The sequence below is a fragment of the Girardinichthys multiradiatus genome, chromosome 24 (assembly GCF_021462225.1).
Source record: "Girardinichthys multiradiatus isolate DD_20200921_A chromosome 24, DD_fGirMul_XY1, whole genome shotgun sequence".
NCBI classification, from domain to species: Eukaryota; Metazoa; Chordata; class Actinopteri; order Cyprinodontiformes; family Goodeidae; genus Girardinichthys; species Girardinichthys multiradiatus.
Genome location: NC_061816.1, coordinates 2,713,523 through 2,728,443, shown reverse-complemented (window position 1 = coordinate 2,728,443; position 14,921 = coordinate 2,713,523). Strand labels below are relative to the sequence as shown.

The window sequence follows — 14,921 nt, the reverse complement described above, 5'->3', positions numbered from 1 at the left end:
GACTGTCCACTGTCTCTACATGCTCATCCAGGAGGAGTGAATGCTGCAAGTCACTGACTGGATGCAATCTGCTGGGTTTCCTTAGATAGAAAATTTTTGATCCAATTTGAATAAATAACTAACTCTGACTGCACTGTTCAATGGTTAGGACTAATTGGAATGTATGACCTTGGAGGGGATGTTGGAGAGCGCCCCTCAGGGAGACCCCGTTGTTTTGCTAGGGGACTTCAACGCTCACATTGATAATGACAGTGAGACCTGGTGGGGTGTGTTTGGGAGGAATGACCCTTCCGTTCTGAACCCGAGTGGTGTTTTGTTATTGGACTTCTGTGCTCGTCATGGATTGACCATAACTAACAACATGTTCAAGCATAAGGGTGTCCATATGTGCTCTAGGCCACAGTTCAATGATCGACTTTGTTGTCGCGTCATCTGATCTGTGGCAGCATGTCTTGGACACTCGGGTGAAGAGGGGAGCGGAACTTTCCACTGACCATTACGTGAGCCTGACTACCCAGAGCTTGGTACGCATTGCCGGCAGTAAGTCAGACTCGGTAAGGGTTGGACTCCGGCAAGGTTGCCCTTTCTCACCGATTCTGTTCATAACTTTTATGGACAGGATTTCTAGGCGCAGCCACGGTGTTAATGGGATCCGTTTTGGTGGCCTTGGGATTGTGCCTCTGCTTTTTGCGGATGATGTGGTCCTATCTGCTTCATCAGCTTGGGATCTACAGCTCTCAGTAGAACAGTTCGCAGCAGAGTGTGAAGTGGCCGGGATGAGAATCAGTGCCTCCAAGTCTGAGGCCATGGTCTTGAGACGGAAAAGGTTAGAGTGCCTTCTCCGAGTCGGGGGGAGGTCCTGCCTCAAGTGGAGGAGTTCAAATATCTTGGGGTCTTTTTGACGAATGATGGAAAAAAGGAGCAGGAGATCAATAGACGGATTAGTGCTGTGTCAGCAGTGATGCAGGCGCTGTACCGGTGTGTCATGGGTAGAGAGAGCCGAGTCAAAAAGCGAAGCTCTCGATTTACCGGTCAAACTACGTTCCTACCCTCATCTATGCTCATGAGCTTTGGGTCATGACCGAAAGAACGAATCACGGATCCAAGCGGCCAAAATAAGTTTCCTCCGCAGGGTGTCTGGGCTCTCCCTTAGAGATTTGGCGAGAAGCTTGGTCATCCCGGAGGGTCTCAGAGTAGAGCCGCGGCTTCTCCACGTCGAGAGGAGCCAGTTGAGGTGGCTCGGGCATCTGGTTAGGATGCCTCCTGGACGCCTCCCTGGTGAGGTGTTCCGAGCATGTCCCACCGGAAGGAGGCCCAGAGGAAGACCCAGGACACGCTGGAGGGACTATGTTTCTCGGCTGGCCTGGAAACACCTTCTGATTCCCCCGAACGAGCTGGCCCAAGTGGCTGGTGAGAGGGAATTCTGGGTCTCTCTGCTTAGGCTGCTGCCCCCGTAACCTGACCCTGGATAAGCTGAAGAAAATGGATGGATGGATTTTGAATATCTAAACACTGTGGGTGATTTTGGATAGGAATTATACAATATTAATTATGATTGTTAAATTATATTTTTATTAATATTTATGTTGGATGGGTGCGAAAACTTGTTATCACTCATGTAAAAACTTTGTGCTGTAGTGCAGCTGCACTCTGCTTTGTATCATGCTATGGTATGCAGTCCTCCCTGTGTGTGTGGTATCTCCGTTATCTATTTGTACACACACACACACACACACCAGAGGCTGAATCACATTCTGTGAGAAGCAGCCTCTTCTCAGCGTCACACACACACACACACACACACACACACACACACACACACACACACACACACACACACACACACACACACACACAAACACACACACATCCGTGTTTTACAATCTTTATGAGGACTTTTCGGTTACTTCCATTGACTTCCATTCATTTTCCTTGATTTTTAGTGCCTAACCCTGACCCTAACACTAACCCTAACCAGTTAATACCTCACCCTCACCCTAACAATAACTCAATTCATACCCTAGTCCTAAACCTAACCCCTGTCCCAAGAACAGAATTTGAAAAAGTGAGGACCAGAAAAATGTCCTCACTTTGCGATAAAAATACGAAAAATGGTTCTCACTCAGCAACAAGTACAAGAACACACACACACACCTTGTCTGAACTGGCTGTTGAACTGTGCATATAAATAAAGAGATAGGGTGTCAAAACTTTGTAGTCTGCACTGCAAAGTGAGCTACCCTTGCTGCAAGTAAAACTGACTATCGTTCTTGCCTCTGAGTTGACTTAATAATACCTAACAATTAACTTGGTCCTTCAAGAGCCGGATAGATTCAATAACCTTATTTTCTTTGCTTTAACAGTGACTCTGGGATCCGTGGGGGAAGCCTGACGTCGAGTGAACTCTGCCGCACGGCCTCCCTTAACCTGGATGGCTGAAAGTCCCGGTGTATAGATTTGCATCAGGCCGGTGGATTACCGTCTTGCTCAACACCGGGTGACTCTCAGAGGATCCAGAGAGTCACCAAGAAGTCAACTCCGAGGTGAGACAGTTTTAAAATAGAATAAAGATAGCAAAGGTTCTACCTGTATTGAAAATACTGATAACCATAAGAAAGTTTATAGATCCGTCTTCAATTTTTCACAATTCTTTTACAAACAGGGTATTTAAATTTTTGTGGTCAAATGTCTGTATTTGACTTTCTGTTTTTGTGAAATAAATGTCTGTTTCATGTTATGTAAAAATTAGAGTCCTCAACATTACCATAATAATATTAGGTCAGTTCTCTATGGTAAAACAAAAATATTTTAACAGATGTTTAGACTTTTTCCAGTCAGGTTCAAAATGATCGAATTAGACTCAAACTTAACACAAGATGAAATGAACCTTAACAGAATTACTGGACTGGACTGAAATAGAGAAAACTTGAGTTAATTGAAACAAACTTTAGTTACTTGAACTAAATACAAAGCTGACTGAAACTGTACGGTGTATCTATAAAACTGGGTAAGACAAACTAAGATTATAAGATATAATATGACCTTCATTTTTTGTGTTCATCAGTGAGTGAGTTTTTATTTTTAATTTTTAATAAGAACTAAACCAAGCATTATTTATAATAATAGCAACTACCAAAAATAGTGATCTCATTTTTAAGTGTAATAAGGACTTAACTTTATAAAAGAAAAAGATAAAATAAAGTCCCCAATAAAATAAAATATGATAAAAAAGAATAATAAGAATTTGGAAAAACAGAGGCTTTAAACCTCTGCAGAAACAGCACTGACACTGTCGAAAGTAGATCCTAATACAGAAATCTGGAAGCTCACTATAGGGTGGACAGTCAAAGTCCATCCAAGGATACATTTAGATGAGGAAGAGGGACAAATACAGGGGGTTCCCACCATACAAGGTTAAACTAATATCTGAAAAAAGGCCATTATTCCGCCAATACCCCTTAAAGCCAGAAGCTGAAGAAGGTATTAAGCCAGTAATGCAGGACATGCTAAAATCAGGAATATTAAGAGAAACCCCTGACGCCACGTGTAGAGCATGCAGCTCCTGATGTTTCAAATCCACACACATTGCTGCATCCACTGACCCCAGATAAAAAGTATTTCTCATTAGTAGATCTTAGCAATGCTTTCTTCACAGTACCACTGCATGAAGAGTCACAGCATTTGTTTGGCTTTCAGTTTAAAGGAAAGAAATACACCTATACAAGGCTTCCACAAGGTTTTAGTGAAAGCCCACATGTATATACACAAGCATTAAGGTACTCAAGGAGCACCTGCATAATACCAGAACACAGTCAAGTTCTGCTATATGTGGATGACATTTTAGTAGCATCAGACACAGAAAAACACTGTGAAGAGGCCACAATTACTGTGTTAAAGCACCTACACCAAACAGGCCACAAGGCCTCAAGAGACAAGCTGCAGTTTTGTAAAAAGGAAGTGGTTTATTTAGGGCACACACTGTCACAGAACCACTGACGGAAGAACATGACGCACATCCATTTCTGCAGAATTACTGGTATTATGTATGACACAGCTAAAACTCAAAATAAAACTGATTGTTATGTGTGTTCCATAATGCCCATGCACTCCCAAGGCCTCACTATATATGTCAAAGCTATGAATGATTCACAGGCAAATTACGCCTCTTCCTTTGGAGCACTAGGATATGCACGTCGCGATCAATTTATCTTACCAGGTCAGTTTCCAGCAGCAAACCAGAGTTTAAATTATACGTGCAAGCCTCATAATTGTACCTGTCCCGATTTCTGGAGAGCTTTCAATATTACAGAAGGAGAAAAAGTCTCCCCCTTTAATGCATATTTAAAGGACATAAAGCAGCATGCCCAGTGTTACAACAAAAACAAAGGGAACAACTCTACTTACTTGGTACAAGTACAAATTGTAAAACAACATTTCAGATTACAACCTTCATGCAAAATGGCACATACAGGATAGAAGGGGTGGCATGGTTATGTGGTAATAATGCTTATTATGTACTTCCAACCAGCTGGCATGGTGTATGTGCCCCAGTTTTTACATCAGATCACACTGTGGTACTTAGTAAGCAGACTATAGTTATAACACATAGGAGGTCAAAAAGGGAAATAGATGTTAAACCACATGACCCCATTTGGGGAACAAATGTCCCAGATGAATTTAAACTTTGGTCTAAAGATGATAAAACATTATTATCTCTCCTACCCTGGTTGGGTGTGGGCAAATTAATGCTGCGCGTGGAAACTTTAAGTTATCAATTTGGACTGTTTCTAAATAACTCCATAATAGTAGAAGAGGGTCAAAACACAGAAATGAGCGCTATGCGAGCCATGATAATTCAGAACCGCATGGCTTTGGATATTCTAACAGCATCAACGGGGGGCGTTTGTGTTCTATTGAATAACACCTGTTGCACATATATCCCAGATAATATACACTCTGCAAACATAACGGGAGCATTAAACAACCTACGGAATCTGCAAAATGTCATGGCACATGACCACCCAGATCCTAACTCTTCTTGGTTAGATTGGATGCTCACAGGGGGATGGATAAATCTGTTTAAGGTTTTCCTAGTTGCAGTAATAGCATGCATGGGCCTTCTGTGTCTCCTGTCAATATGTATTATCCCATGTTGCAAATGCATGGTACAAATAATAGTAACTCAGTCAGTCACGGTGGCATATGCAACACTGAACCAGGTAGAAATGCACAAAATTTAAGGGGACGATTATGATGACATGTTGTAAATAAATCACATCGAAAGCCTGAGTGTACTCATACATTGTATTTCATAAAATGACCTTACAGCAGAAAGTCGAAAGAAGTTGTTGCTTAAGTGAAATGAGAAAAAGTACAATGATGACATAAACAGGGCAGATTTTTAAATTCCTTTATTATGTTTCACTGTTTTCATCATGTATTATTCTTTTATTTTTATGTTTTCAAGTATTATTCTTTTATTTTTATGTTTTCAGGTATTAACATTTAATTTTTAATGATCGCCAAGGGCGGCAGGGCCGTATGAGTATTTCCCACAAAATATAATCTGTTTACCGTCCGTGGGTTTCTGCTCATACAGAGTATTTTTCTTATTTGTTTTTATATTAAATGTTTTTGATCGTGATAAAAAGGAGGGACTGTTGGATGGGTGCGAAAACTTGTTATCACTCATGTAAAAACTTTGTGCTGTAGTGCTTTTGTGCTCTGGTATGCAGCCCTCCTGTGTGTCGGATCATCGTTATCTATTTCAGCCTCACACACACACACACCCTGTCTGAACTGTCTGTTGAACTGTGCATATAAATAAAGAGATAGGGTGCCAAAACTTTGTAGTCTGCACTGCAAAGTGAGCTACCCTTGCTGCAAGTAAAACTGACTATCGTTCTTGCCTCTGAGTTGACTTAATACCTAACAATTTATAATCAGTCAGTCAGTCAGTCAGTCATTTTCTACCGCTTATTCCATAGTGGGTCACGGGGGAGCTGGTGCCTATCTCCAGCAGTCTATGGGCGAGAGGCAGGGTACACCCTGGACAGATCGCCAGTCCATCGCAGGGCAACACACAAACAACCATGCACACACTCATTCATACACCTACGGTCAATTTAGAGTGACCAATTAACCTAACAGGCATGTCTTTGGACTGTGGGAGGAAGCCGGAGTACCCGGTAAGAACCCACGCATGCACGGGGAGAACATGCAAACTCCATGCAGAAAGACCCCAGGCTGGGAATCGAACCCAGGACCTTCTTGCTGCAAGGCAACAGTGCTACCAACTGTGCCACCGTGCACAAATAATCATAATTTCACAATATATTTTTGCCATTCTAACAAAATAAGCCTGATGGGAACAAAATTTGGTACGGTAATAGTAGATAAACTTTTAGTAATCAACACACACACACAAGGCCAGTACATCCATACATCGATGTGGAACCTTGGGAATAAGTGCCTTGCCCAAGGGGATATCTACCTGTTGAAGATCTGGAGCTGGAATTAAATATCAGGATAAATATTATCCCCAGCACGTGCATCAACTCTAGACAAACAGTTTCCTGACAAAGCAGGTTGCCTTTCAGCCACTAAACGTCACAACAAGACAAAGAAAACTGCTTTTGAAAGCTTAAGATCTCATCTTTCTATTAAAGATTTTCCTCTGAACCATCTAACAGAGACAGTGAATAGAAAAATGAATAGATCAGTGTCTCTAGGTGAAATGTAGACTATAGGGGCTTGATTTCGAACAGTTGCCTGAACTGAAAGAAAGAGGACTTAAACACAGTGATGACATCAGAGCCATGTTTTGACTGATTGAAACTTTATTAATCCCCAAAGAGGAAACTCATTTGTCCCATCATAAAAAATAAAAAAAACAACCATAAAAACAAACAATATGCGCCAATAAAAGTCTAAAAGACACACACACTGAACTCCACTATGTGTCTATGGTCATACAGTCCTTTAGGACTTTCTTTGGCACTGAGACCAGACATGATGTTTTCCATAGCTCTGGAACTCTTTGTTGCTTCAGGCTCATAGCAAAATGGTACTGCAGCACTCCACTCAGCTGACCTGCACAAGCCTTCAGAACCCTTGGGCTGATACAGTGAGAACAAGGAAATTTCCTAGGGTGAAGCTTCTCCAGCTCTCTACGCACCTGATCGTGTGAGCTACAACAACATTTAATTTCCCTTTGGAATTAATGAAGTATTTTTTAATTGAATTGAATCAACAGAGATTTCAAAGCTACAAGCAGAAGATAAATGAGGAGGGGGAGTCAGACCCAGGACCTTCTGGCTACCGCTGAGAGGTAGTTGATGTAACAACAAAGCAGAATTAAAGCTGCTACTGGGGTTAGGAGAGTCAAACCTATTTTACGTTTTAGGCCGTGGTTCATTTTTACTCAACTAAAACTGAAATAGTGATGCTGGATGTTTATGTTGGGCCAAAGGAAGAAATACTGCTGGAGTCACTTGATTTGAAAAGCAGGACCAGTTATTTTTAATTCAAATTAAGAAAATTCAGTGCAATCCATGCCCAGATGTTACTGAGACAATCAAGAAGAGGCTAAACAGAAACATTATGTTTTAAGAGGGAAAGAGACTTGACAGTCATCAGCACAAAAATGAAATGCAATGTTTTCTAAAAGCAGCAGAGAGATCAGGAGAGGACCAAGAATGGAGCCTTGAGGTATCCCCCAGGGGAGATAAAATCATCCACCATGACCCAGAAACTCCTATCAGAGAAGTAGGACCTGAACCATTAAAGAGCTGAGCCAGTGATGCCCACCCACTGCTCCAGTCTGGAGATGAGATTTTGAATATCTAAATACTGTAGATGATTTTCGAAAGGAATAATATACTATAAATTATGATTGTTGAATTCTATTTTTTATTTGTATTTATAATCCACTAATCATAATTTCACAATATCTTCTTGCCATTCTAACAAAATAAGCCTGATGGGAACTAAACTCCTTGAGGTATCCCCCAGGGGAGGTAAAATCATCCACCATGACCCAGAAACTCCTATCAGAGAAGTAGGACCTGAACCATTAAAGAGCTGAGCCAGTGATGACCACCCACTGCTCCAGTCTGGAGATGAGAACGTTATGATCCACTGGATCAAAAGCAGCTGGTAAATCTAAAAGCAGTTCCCAGAATCCGTTGCTAAGAATACATCATCAAAATTCCCTAAAAGAGCCGATTCAGTGGTAAGTTTTAAACCCAGACTGGAACACTTCCATAATCATATATTTATCCAGTAAGGCTTCAGCTGGTTGTAAACTGTTGTTTCAAAATTTTGGACAATAAAAGGTAACTTGGAGATCGGCCTAAAGCTTAACAAAGCAAACTGATTGAGGGCAGATTTCACAATAATATGTTTAAAATTGTTCTGCTCCACGCTGGAGGTCAAACTACTGTTAATAACTTTAAGGATAAAGAGGCCAATAGAAGAAGAAAACTCCTTAAGACGACGTGGAGGAAGAACATCACAGGGGGAGCCAGATGGTTTTATACTGATAACCAGTGTCTCTAGAGAGGAAAGGAAATAAGGCTCCCAGTGATCAAAGACAGCGAGGCAGGTGACCAAGATGGACGAGTCATAGGAGGGAAGAGAAATACAGGCCCTAATGTCAACCTTGTCCAAGAAATTAAGAAACTAATGACAGAGTTTTCTGGAAGCTTCTAGAGGAACAGGTTCAGGTGCATTAAGAGCAGAGTTAAAGGAGACATCTGCAAAATTCACTTTTTTAGCATTTAAATGCATTTTGTTGTGAACTTTGAGTCTGTAGGAGAGCAGAATAGTTTAATTTAGTCTCTCCAGGTTCTGCGTAGATATCTTTATAATTTGTTTGCGTCGTATTTTCCCGGCAGTTTCAGCTCAGGAAACGTCTCATTTCTTCCTCCTTTTTGTGAAGCTAATCTACTTTTGATCATAAAAGACAACCAGATGCACCAGACTGTTAGCTGCCAGACAGGAGACACACACACAAACAAATCCTTACTCTTGATAGGAGCTGCAGTTAATGGAAACCTGGTATCAGTCTCCTCCTTCACAGTGAGCTGCTCTCCTTCCTGACTGGTCCAGAGATCCTCCTGTTCCTCCTTTATCTGGAGGGGCTCTGGCTCCTGCTGATCCACATCAGGACTCTGTTCTTCAGGAGCCTCTTCTTTAACATCTGCTGGCAGCACTGAAACACATTACATGCATTATGAACAACTTTAACTTTATATTTCTAAGCTGGTAAAGATTCACATTAGAGAAAAACATCTGATCAGCAGTTTAGAGAAAACTGAACCTCAAGAACTGACAGTTTAGGTCATGTGCAGAATCTCATTAACCCCTGAATTAAATCACTATTATATAAAACATAATTGCCTGAGTTTTGCTGTGAAGCAGATGGTTTGTGAAGTAGAGATTGTTCATATGAATATAGCACAGAGACCAGAAATAAACACATTTCGTCATTTAGTGCAGTGATAAGAAAAAGGAGACATAATTTATCATAAACCAACAACTAGTTGTTCCTTAAACAATCCTTCAATGTGTGAAATATGCATCAGGCGGCATTAGTGGACAGTTTCTGAGGGAAATCCATCAGAACCCATGAGATCTATTCTATTCTATGATTAGTTGTAGCTTTAATTATTAAGTATCACTTTTATATCAGTGAGCGTTATTATTCAATGATGGGAACATGTGTTACTCCATGCTTGTGGCTTTATGTTCAGAATATTTAACGTACAAATGATAGTTTAATATGCACTGAAGGAGCTCTCTCTACATCAGCAACAAGAAGATTACAGAACAGTTTCTGGTTATTTTATTGAACTTCATATTCAGTGAGATGTTTTATCTAAAACATGGCCGTCCCCTTAAACCAGGGGCCTATAACCTTTACAATCCAAAGAGCGTTTCGTGTTCTACATTTTGTTTTTATCTCTGGAAGTCCACCGTCATCTCCACTGTCTTTACCCTAGATGTATCTGCCTGCCATCCCAGATCAGGCCGCTGACGTCGTCTGCAAAGTTCAGGAGTCTACCTTGACCACAACCCAAACACCAGCACTACTTAGAAGATGGAAAAAATAGACACCTACAAATTATCTTTGTAGGTATTAATTAATTTTAGGTGACTAGATAAATGACTGTGTCATAATATAACATTATTTTAATATATGTGCTTTAACTTTATTCATTTATTGATCAACTATATTTTACTTATCATATAACTAGTTGTTCCTTAAACAATCCTTCAATGTGTGAAATATGCATCAAGCGGCATTAGTGGACAGTTTCTGAGGGAAATCCATCAGAACCCATGAGATCTATTCTATTTTTTGATTAGTTGTAGCTTTAATTATTAAGTATCACGTTTATATCAATGAGCCTTATTATTCAATGATGGGAACACGTGTTACTCCATGCTTGTGGCTTTATATTCAGAATATTTGATGTGCAAACAATGAAGTTTGTGAATAAAACAGTTCAAGGCATATTCAAGCTCTTTCAAGGCCCTGTGGTCTACATCTACCTTGACCAGGACCCAAACACCAGGACTTCTTAGAAGATGGAAGAAACAGACACCTACAGATTATCTTTGCAAAATGAGGAAGATGTATCTGCCTGCCATCCCAGATCATGCAAAATGAGGAAGAATGTGGTTCTTTATATGATTCAGTCAGAATTCATTAATTTATAAACTAATTCATTTTTAGGTTACATGAAATGTATATCAATACATGACTGCAGTAATATAACATTGTCATTATGTGCTTTAACTTTATTCATTTATTGATCAACTATATTTTACTTATCATATAAGTAGCATTAAACATCTTCCTCAAACATTGAAACTAAAACAACATGAGATGTTTGTCCAAAACTCCTGCAGCTGTAATCATTCCCAACAAACAGATCTTTGTGCTTCCAGCGGCTCCCATACCGCTCCTCTACCGTAATACACCATGGATGGACGCATCTGATTTCTACCGTCAGCGATCGTCGGCTCACTTCACCGCAGTTAGATGATCCTCTGTCGTTTCAAACTCCAATATTTCTGAGCTGGGCTCCAGAAGCTCCTGCTGATGTTTCACTATCCTAACAACGAGTTCTAATTCAGAGGAATAATCCACCAGCAGACTGAAAACGGCTCCTAAACTTTAACTACCATCCACACAGTTGGCATGAAGAAGGAAACATCCAAACCTAATCTGGGCTGGAAAACATCATCCATCATCTGGTGTCTCTTCCTCTGCTGCGTCCTGCCGCTGTTTGAGCTCCTGCTTCCCTCCAGTTTCTTTGACCAGATGTTCCTCAAGCTGCTGGACTTCTTTCCAGAGTTCATCAACTGCTGCTGCTGCAGCTCTCTTACAGCTTTATCAACACTCCCGCTTCTGGGCTGCTGACGAACAGGGAACAAAGGATGAAGAACCCGGAAGAGATCCACGTGTTTGGGAAGAGGGGGCGGGGCCAGCGGAACCGGAAATCACGACTATATTTTTATTGTTATTATGTATTACTGTTGCACGTGTGTTTTTACAGTTGTTGACAAACACGATGTTTCAAAGTGAATATTTCAAAATCCGGATGAAATGTGTTGAGACAAGGTAACAATTAAAACGTCGAGCAATGAGCCAGGAGGCCCCAAAGAATGAAAAACATTTGAACATTAGAACAAACTTCCAAGGAAACAAATATTTCTAGTTCTACCTGCCTTCTTGTTTCAACAGGTTTGGATATCAATTATATTTAAGTCAGAATCCTTGTAGACTGCAATAAAGGGAGATTTTAGACTAGAAAAGTTGCATTTGTGTAAAATAATAATGGATTAGTGATTAATTCTCACACGTTTTGATCATATTTAGGGACATAATTCAATTCAATTCAGTTTATTTATATAGTGCCAATTCATAACACATGTTGTCTTATGGCACTTCACAAAAGTCAGGTAAATACATAAAATGTTCAAATATCAGAAAAACAAACATTACCCACCTTCTCCAGGATAAATCAGGAAATATATCCTTCCAAACCTTTTTTATTTCTAAGCAACACAGAGAACGATGAGGTTCACAGAGCTGTGGGTTATATCAGCATCTTTACATCACTGGAGGAAATGTTTTAGTTAAATCTGTGTCAGATTTGAACAAATACTCCTCAGTTTATTAGTTATGAATATTTGTGTAGCAACATCCAGACCTTTACCTCTTATATACTTTAACTGTTTCCAAACTTTAACGTCTTTTATCAGATAAAGAAATAAATCATTTCACACACATTTTATCAGCTGGAGAAATCAACGTGGCATCAATCAGACAGGAGACATTAATGTAGTAACTCAGAACCACAGTTTTTTCCTCAGATGAGATTCAAATGGGAAAAAGAGACCAAATGATCAAACTTCTAAAAATGCCCATTTTCTTCTTCAACATATTCACGATTTAACTGTTAAGTTATTAAAGAAAAAACAGCTCAATGTACTTACAAGTAGAAAGCTTAATATCAATTATTTAAGCCTTATGGTCCATTAAAGGTGAAAGCAGAAGACTAATATTTTTCTTTTTAAACCGTCTATGTGTGAGCATCTGGAATAATCTCTGCTGGTCCAGCTGTGATTTTCACTGTTTGAGATTTTCTGCCTCTGTTTATTAATGAAACCAAATGTATGCATGAATTTCTTTGGATCAGAATCTGAGGAATGCAGCAGCATGGAGAGGGGGCTGGGTGTGAAGTTTGTTATGGAATGAGGAGATGTTGAGTCTGGTGTGGAGGGGGATGGACCTAGCAGGGGCTCTGCAGCTGAACCGGTTGAAGAACAGGTTTGTTCTCTGAACGACTGAGTGGGGTCTGTCTCTCTGTTTAGATCCTATATTTGCATATAGGGGGTCCTTTTTGTTGCAGAGGACAAAGTCTGTGGGGAGGCCTGTCTCCATAAAACCACATATCAGCTCTCATTGTACTCCCTCTGGGTCTTAATTATTACCCATCGTTTTATTTCACAGTGACCTTACATCAGGAGCTTATTTTAGAACCAGATCAACATGGAATGAACAACAAGATCCAAATACTGACTGTTAACTCATATGGATAAACCATTTAAGGTAAAACTGCCTGGTATCTCAGACTGCTTTCAGCCCAGATTTAGAGACCACCATCTCCAGATGTCCCTGTAAAAGTTTCAGCCTCAACTGATTTAGACTTTCATGACAGTTTTCTAGTTACATCTGTAAATGGTTTATTCTTAATCTAAACAGAAATCAGCCAAAAATAACACAATTTTTTATTAAAATAATGACTAATATGCTGATTAAAAATTATTTCGGAAATATTCATATGTTTGTGACGTCGTAATTTTCAAATTCCACATTACATGTGGCAGAAACAGAATGACATCTGGAGATGATATACTCTTAATCTGGCAAGAAACCATCCTGGGATTAATTTTATATTCAAATGATAATTAATATGATGATCGTATAGACAAAGCTGACAAATATGAGTGGTTTTATTTTGAAATTCCATATTACATGAGGATTAAACTTTTACACTGATATCTATACATGGTGTCCTCCTAATCTGGACATAATGGGGCTTTAATTTTGAACATACCTCATGTGGATGAACCTTTCACAGTCACAGCTGTAGATGTTAGTTTTGATGTGTTTTAAATATGTTTTGCTCTCTGAGGCATGCTTTTATACTGAAAGCAGTTATAAACGTAAATGTCCTAATGCTTAGTACTCCAGCCTCATAAAAACACTGTGTGAGAGCTGCCTGGACCGTCTAGCTTGACTGCAGCCTCTGATGCTTGAAGAAGGGTCACTTTAACAGTTTTTACACAGCTCACACTGAGGACCTTGGAGACTTCAAGTAAGTGTTTTGTCTCTCAGAAAGGTACTAAACTTGTTTTAGATTCACTGTTTTAGACAGAATTTCTCATTTAAAGTGTCTCTTAATTTTCATGACTTTTTATATTGTAGATTCTAACTGAATGCATCAACACTGTTAATGAATGCGTATGGAATTATGCAGTGAACGAAAAGTGTGAAATAACTAAACATCTTTTATACTTTAGATTCTTCAGAAAAGACCTGCTTTGCTTTGATGACTGCTTTACACTCTTGGCATTCTCTCCATGCAGGGAATCACAGGGAAAGCAGGACATGGAAGAACCTTAGATAATATGAAATGCAACCACATTTAATTTCTTTTTGGTATGAATAAACTGTTTTTGAGGTGAGGTTTAGACAGGGCTTATGAGGTGGCATGCTTTGAAGAACCGATAACAGACACGATGACAGGTTTATTGTTAGATGGGGGTACACCAGTGACGAAGTCCAGGGCTATGTGGGACCAAGGCAGGCTGGGAATGGATAATGGTTAGAGTTGTCAGTCTCTGGGTTTAGGAAGTCTCTCCACAGATAAACTGTCTCCTGCTCAGTGGTCAGCCCTGGGCTTCATCTTACTCTCATCAGGAGAAGATCTGGATGTGTTTGACCTGAAGAAATACTCTGCTTCAGAGGAGGCTTTTCTCAGGCTGCTGCCAGTGTGCAAAGCTTCGCACAAAAATCTGCAAGCATAATTAATTTGGACAAATTTATTTAATCATTTACTGCAGTTGTCTGACCTTTGTCTCTTCAGACTAGGGGGCTGTAAGCTTTCAGAGAGAAGCTGTGAAGCTTTCTTTTCAGTTTTCAGCTCACCATCATGACAAGTGAGAGAACTGGACCTGAGTGAGCACATCCTCCAGGATTCTGGAGTGAAGCTTCTGTCCTTTGGGCTTAATAGACACCCTGTAGACTGGAAATCCTCAGGTCGGTCACTCTGGTCACCTGCTCATTGCTAGCAAACTGTCCAGCTGCAGTGGAGGCCCTAACATTTGTTTCAAGTCACCCC

General features: G+C 40.1%; 2 protein-coding genes across 13 annotated transcripts in view; one reads left to right on the top strand and one right to left on the bottom strand.

Annotated features, from left to right (window-relative positions):
- LOC124861420 (zinc finger protein 260-like) overlaps positions 1-11,654 on the bottom strand; it is a 680,754-nt gene extending 669,100 nt beyond the window's left edge. Inside the window, exons 1-2 of one of the 4 annotated variants that reach the window (XM_047355176.1) lie at positions 11,232-11,654; positions 9,029-9,214 (exon numbers count right to left, since the gene is read on the bottom strand). In XM_047355176.1, coding sequence (XP_047211132.1) covers positions 9,029-9,214; positions 11,232-11,370 — 325 coding nt within the window. In that variant the 5' untranslated portion in view covers positions 11,371-11,654. The remainder of the gene's footprint in view (positions 1-9,028; positions 9,215-11,231) is intronic. The other 3 variants (XM_047355175.1, XM_047355179.1, XM_047355178.1) reach the window with 3 other exon arrangements.
- The window catches only part of LOC124861426 (gastrula zinc finger protein XlCGF57.1-like), a 1,067,819-nt gene that overhangs the window by 107,979 nt on the left and 944,919 nt on the right, over positions 1-14,921 (top strand). The gene's annotated exons all lie outside the window — the stretch shown is intronic.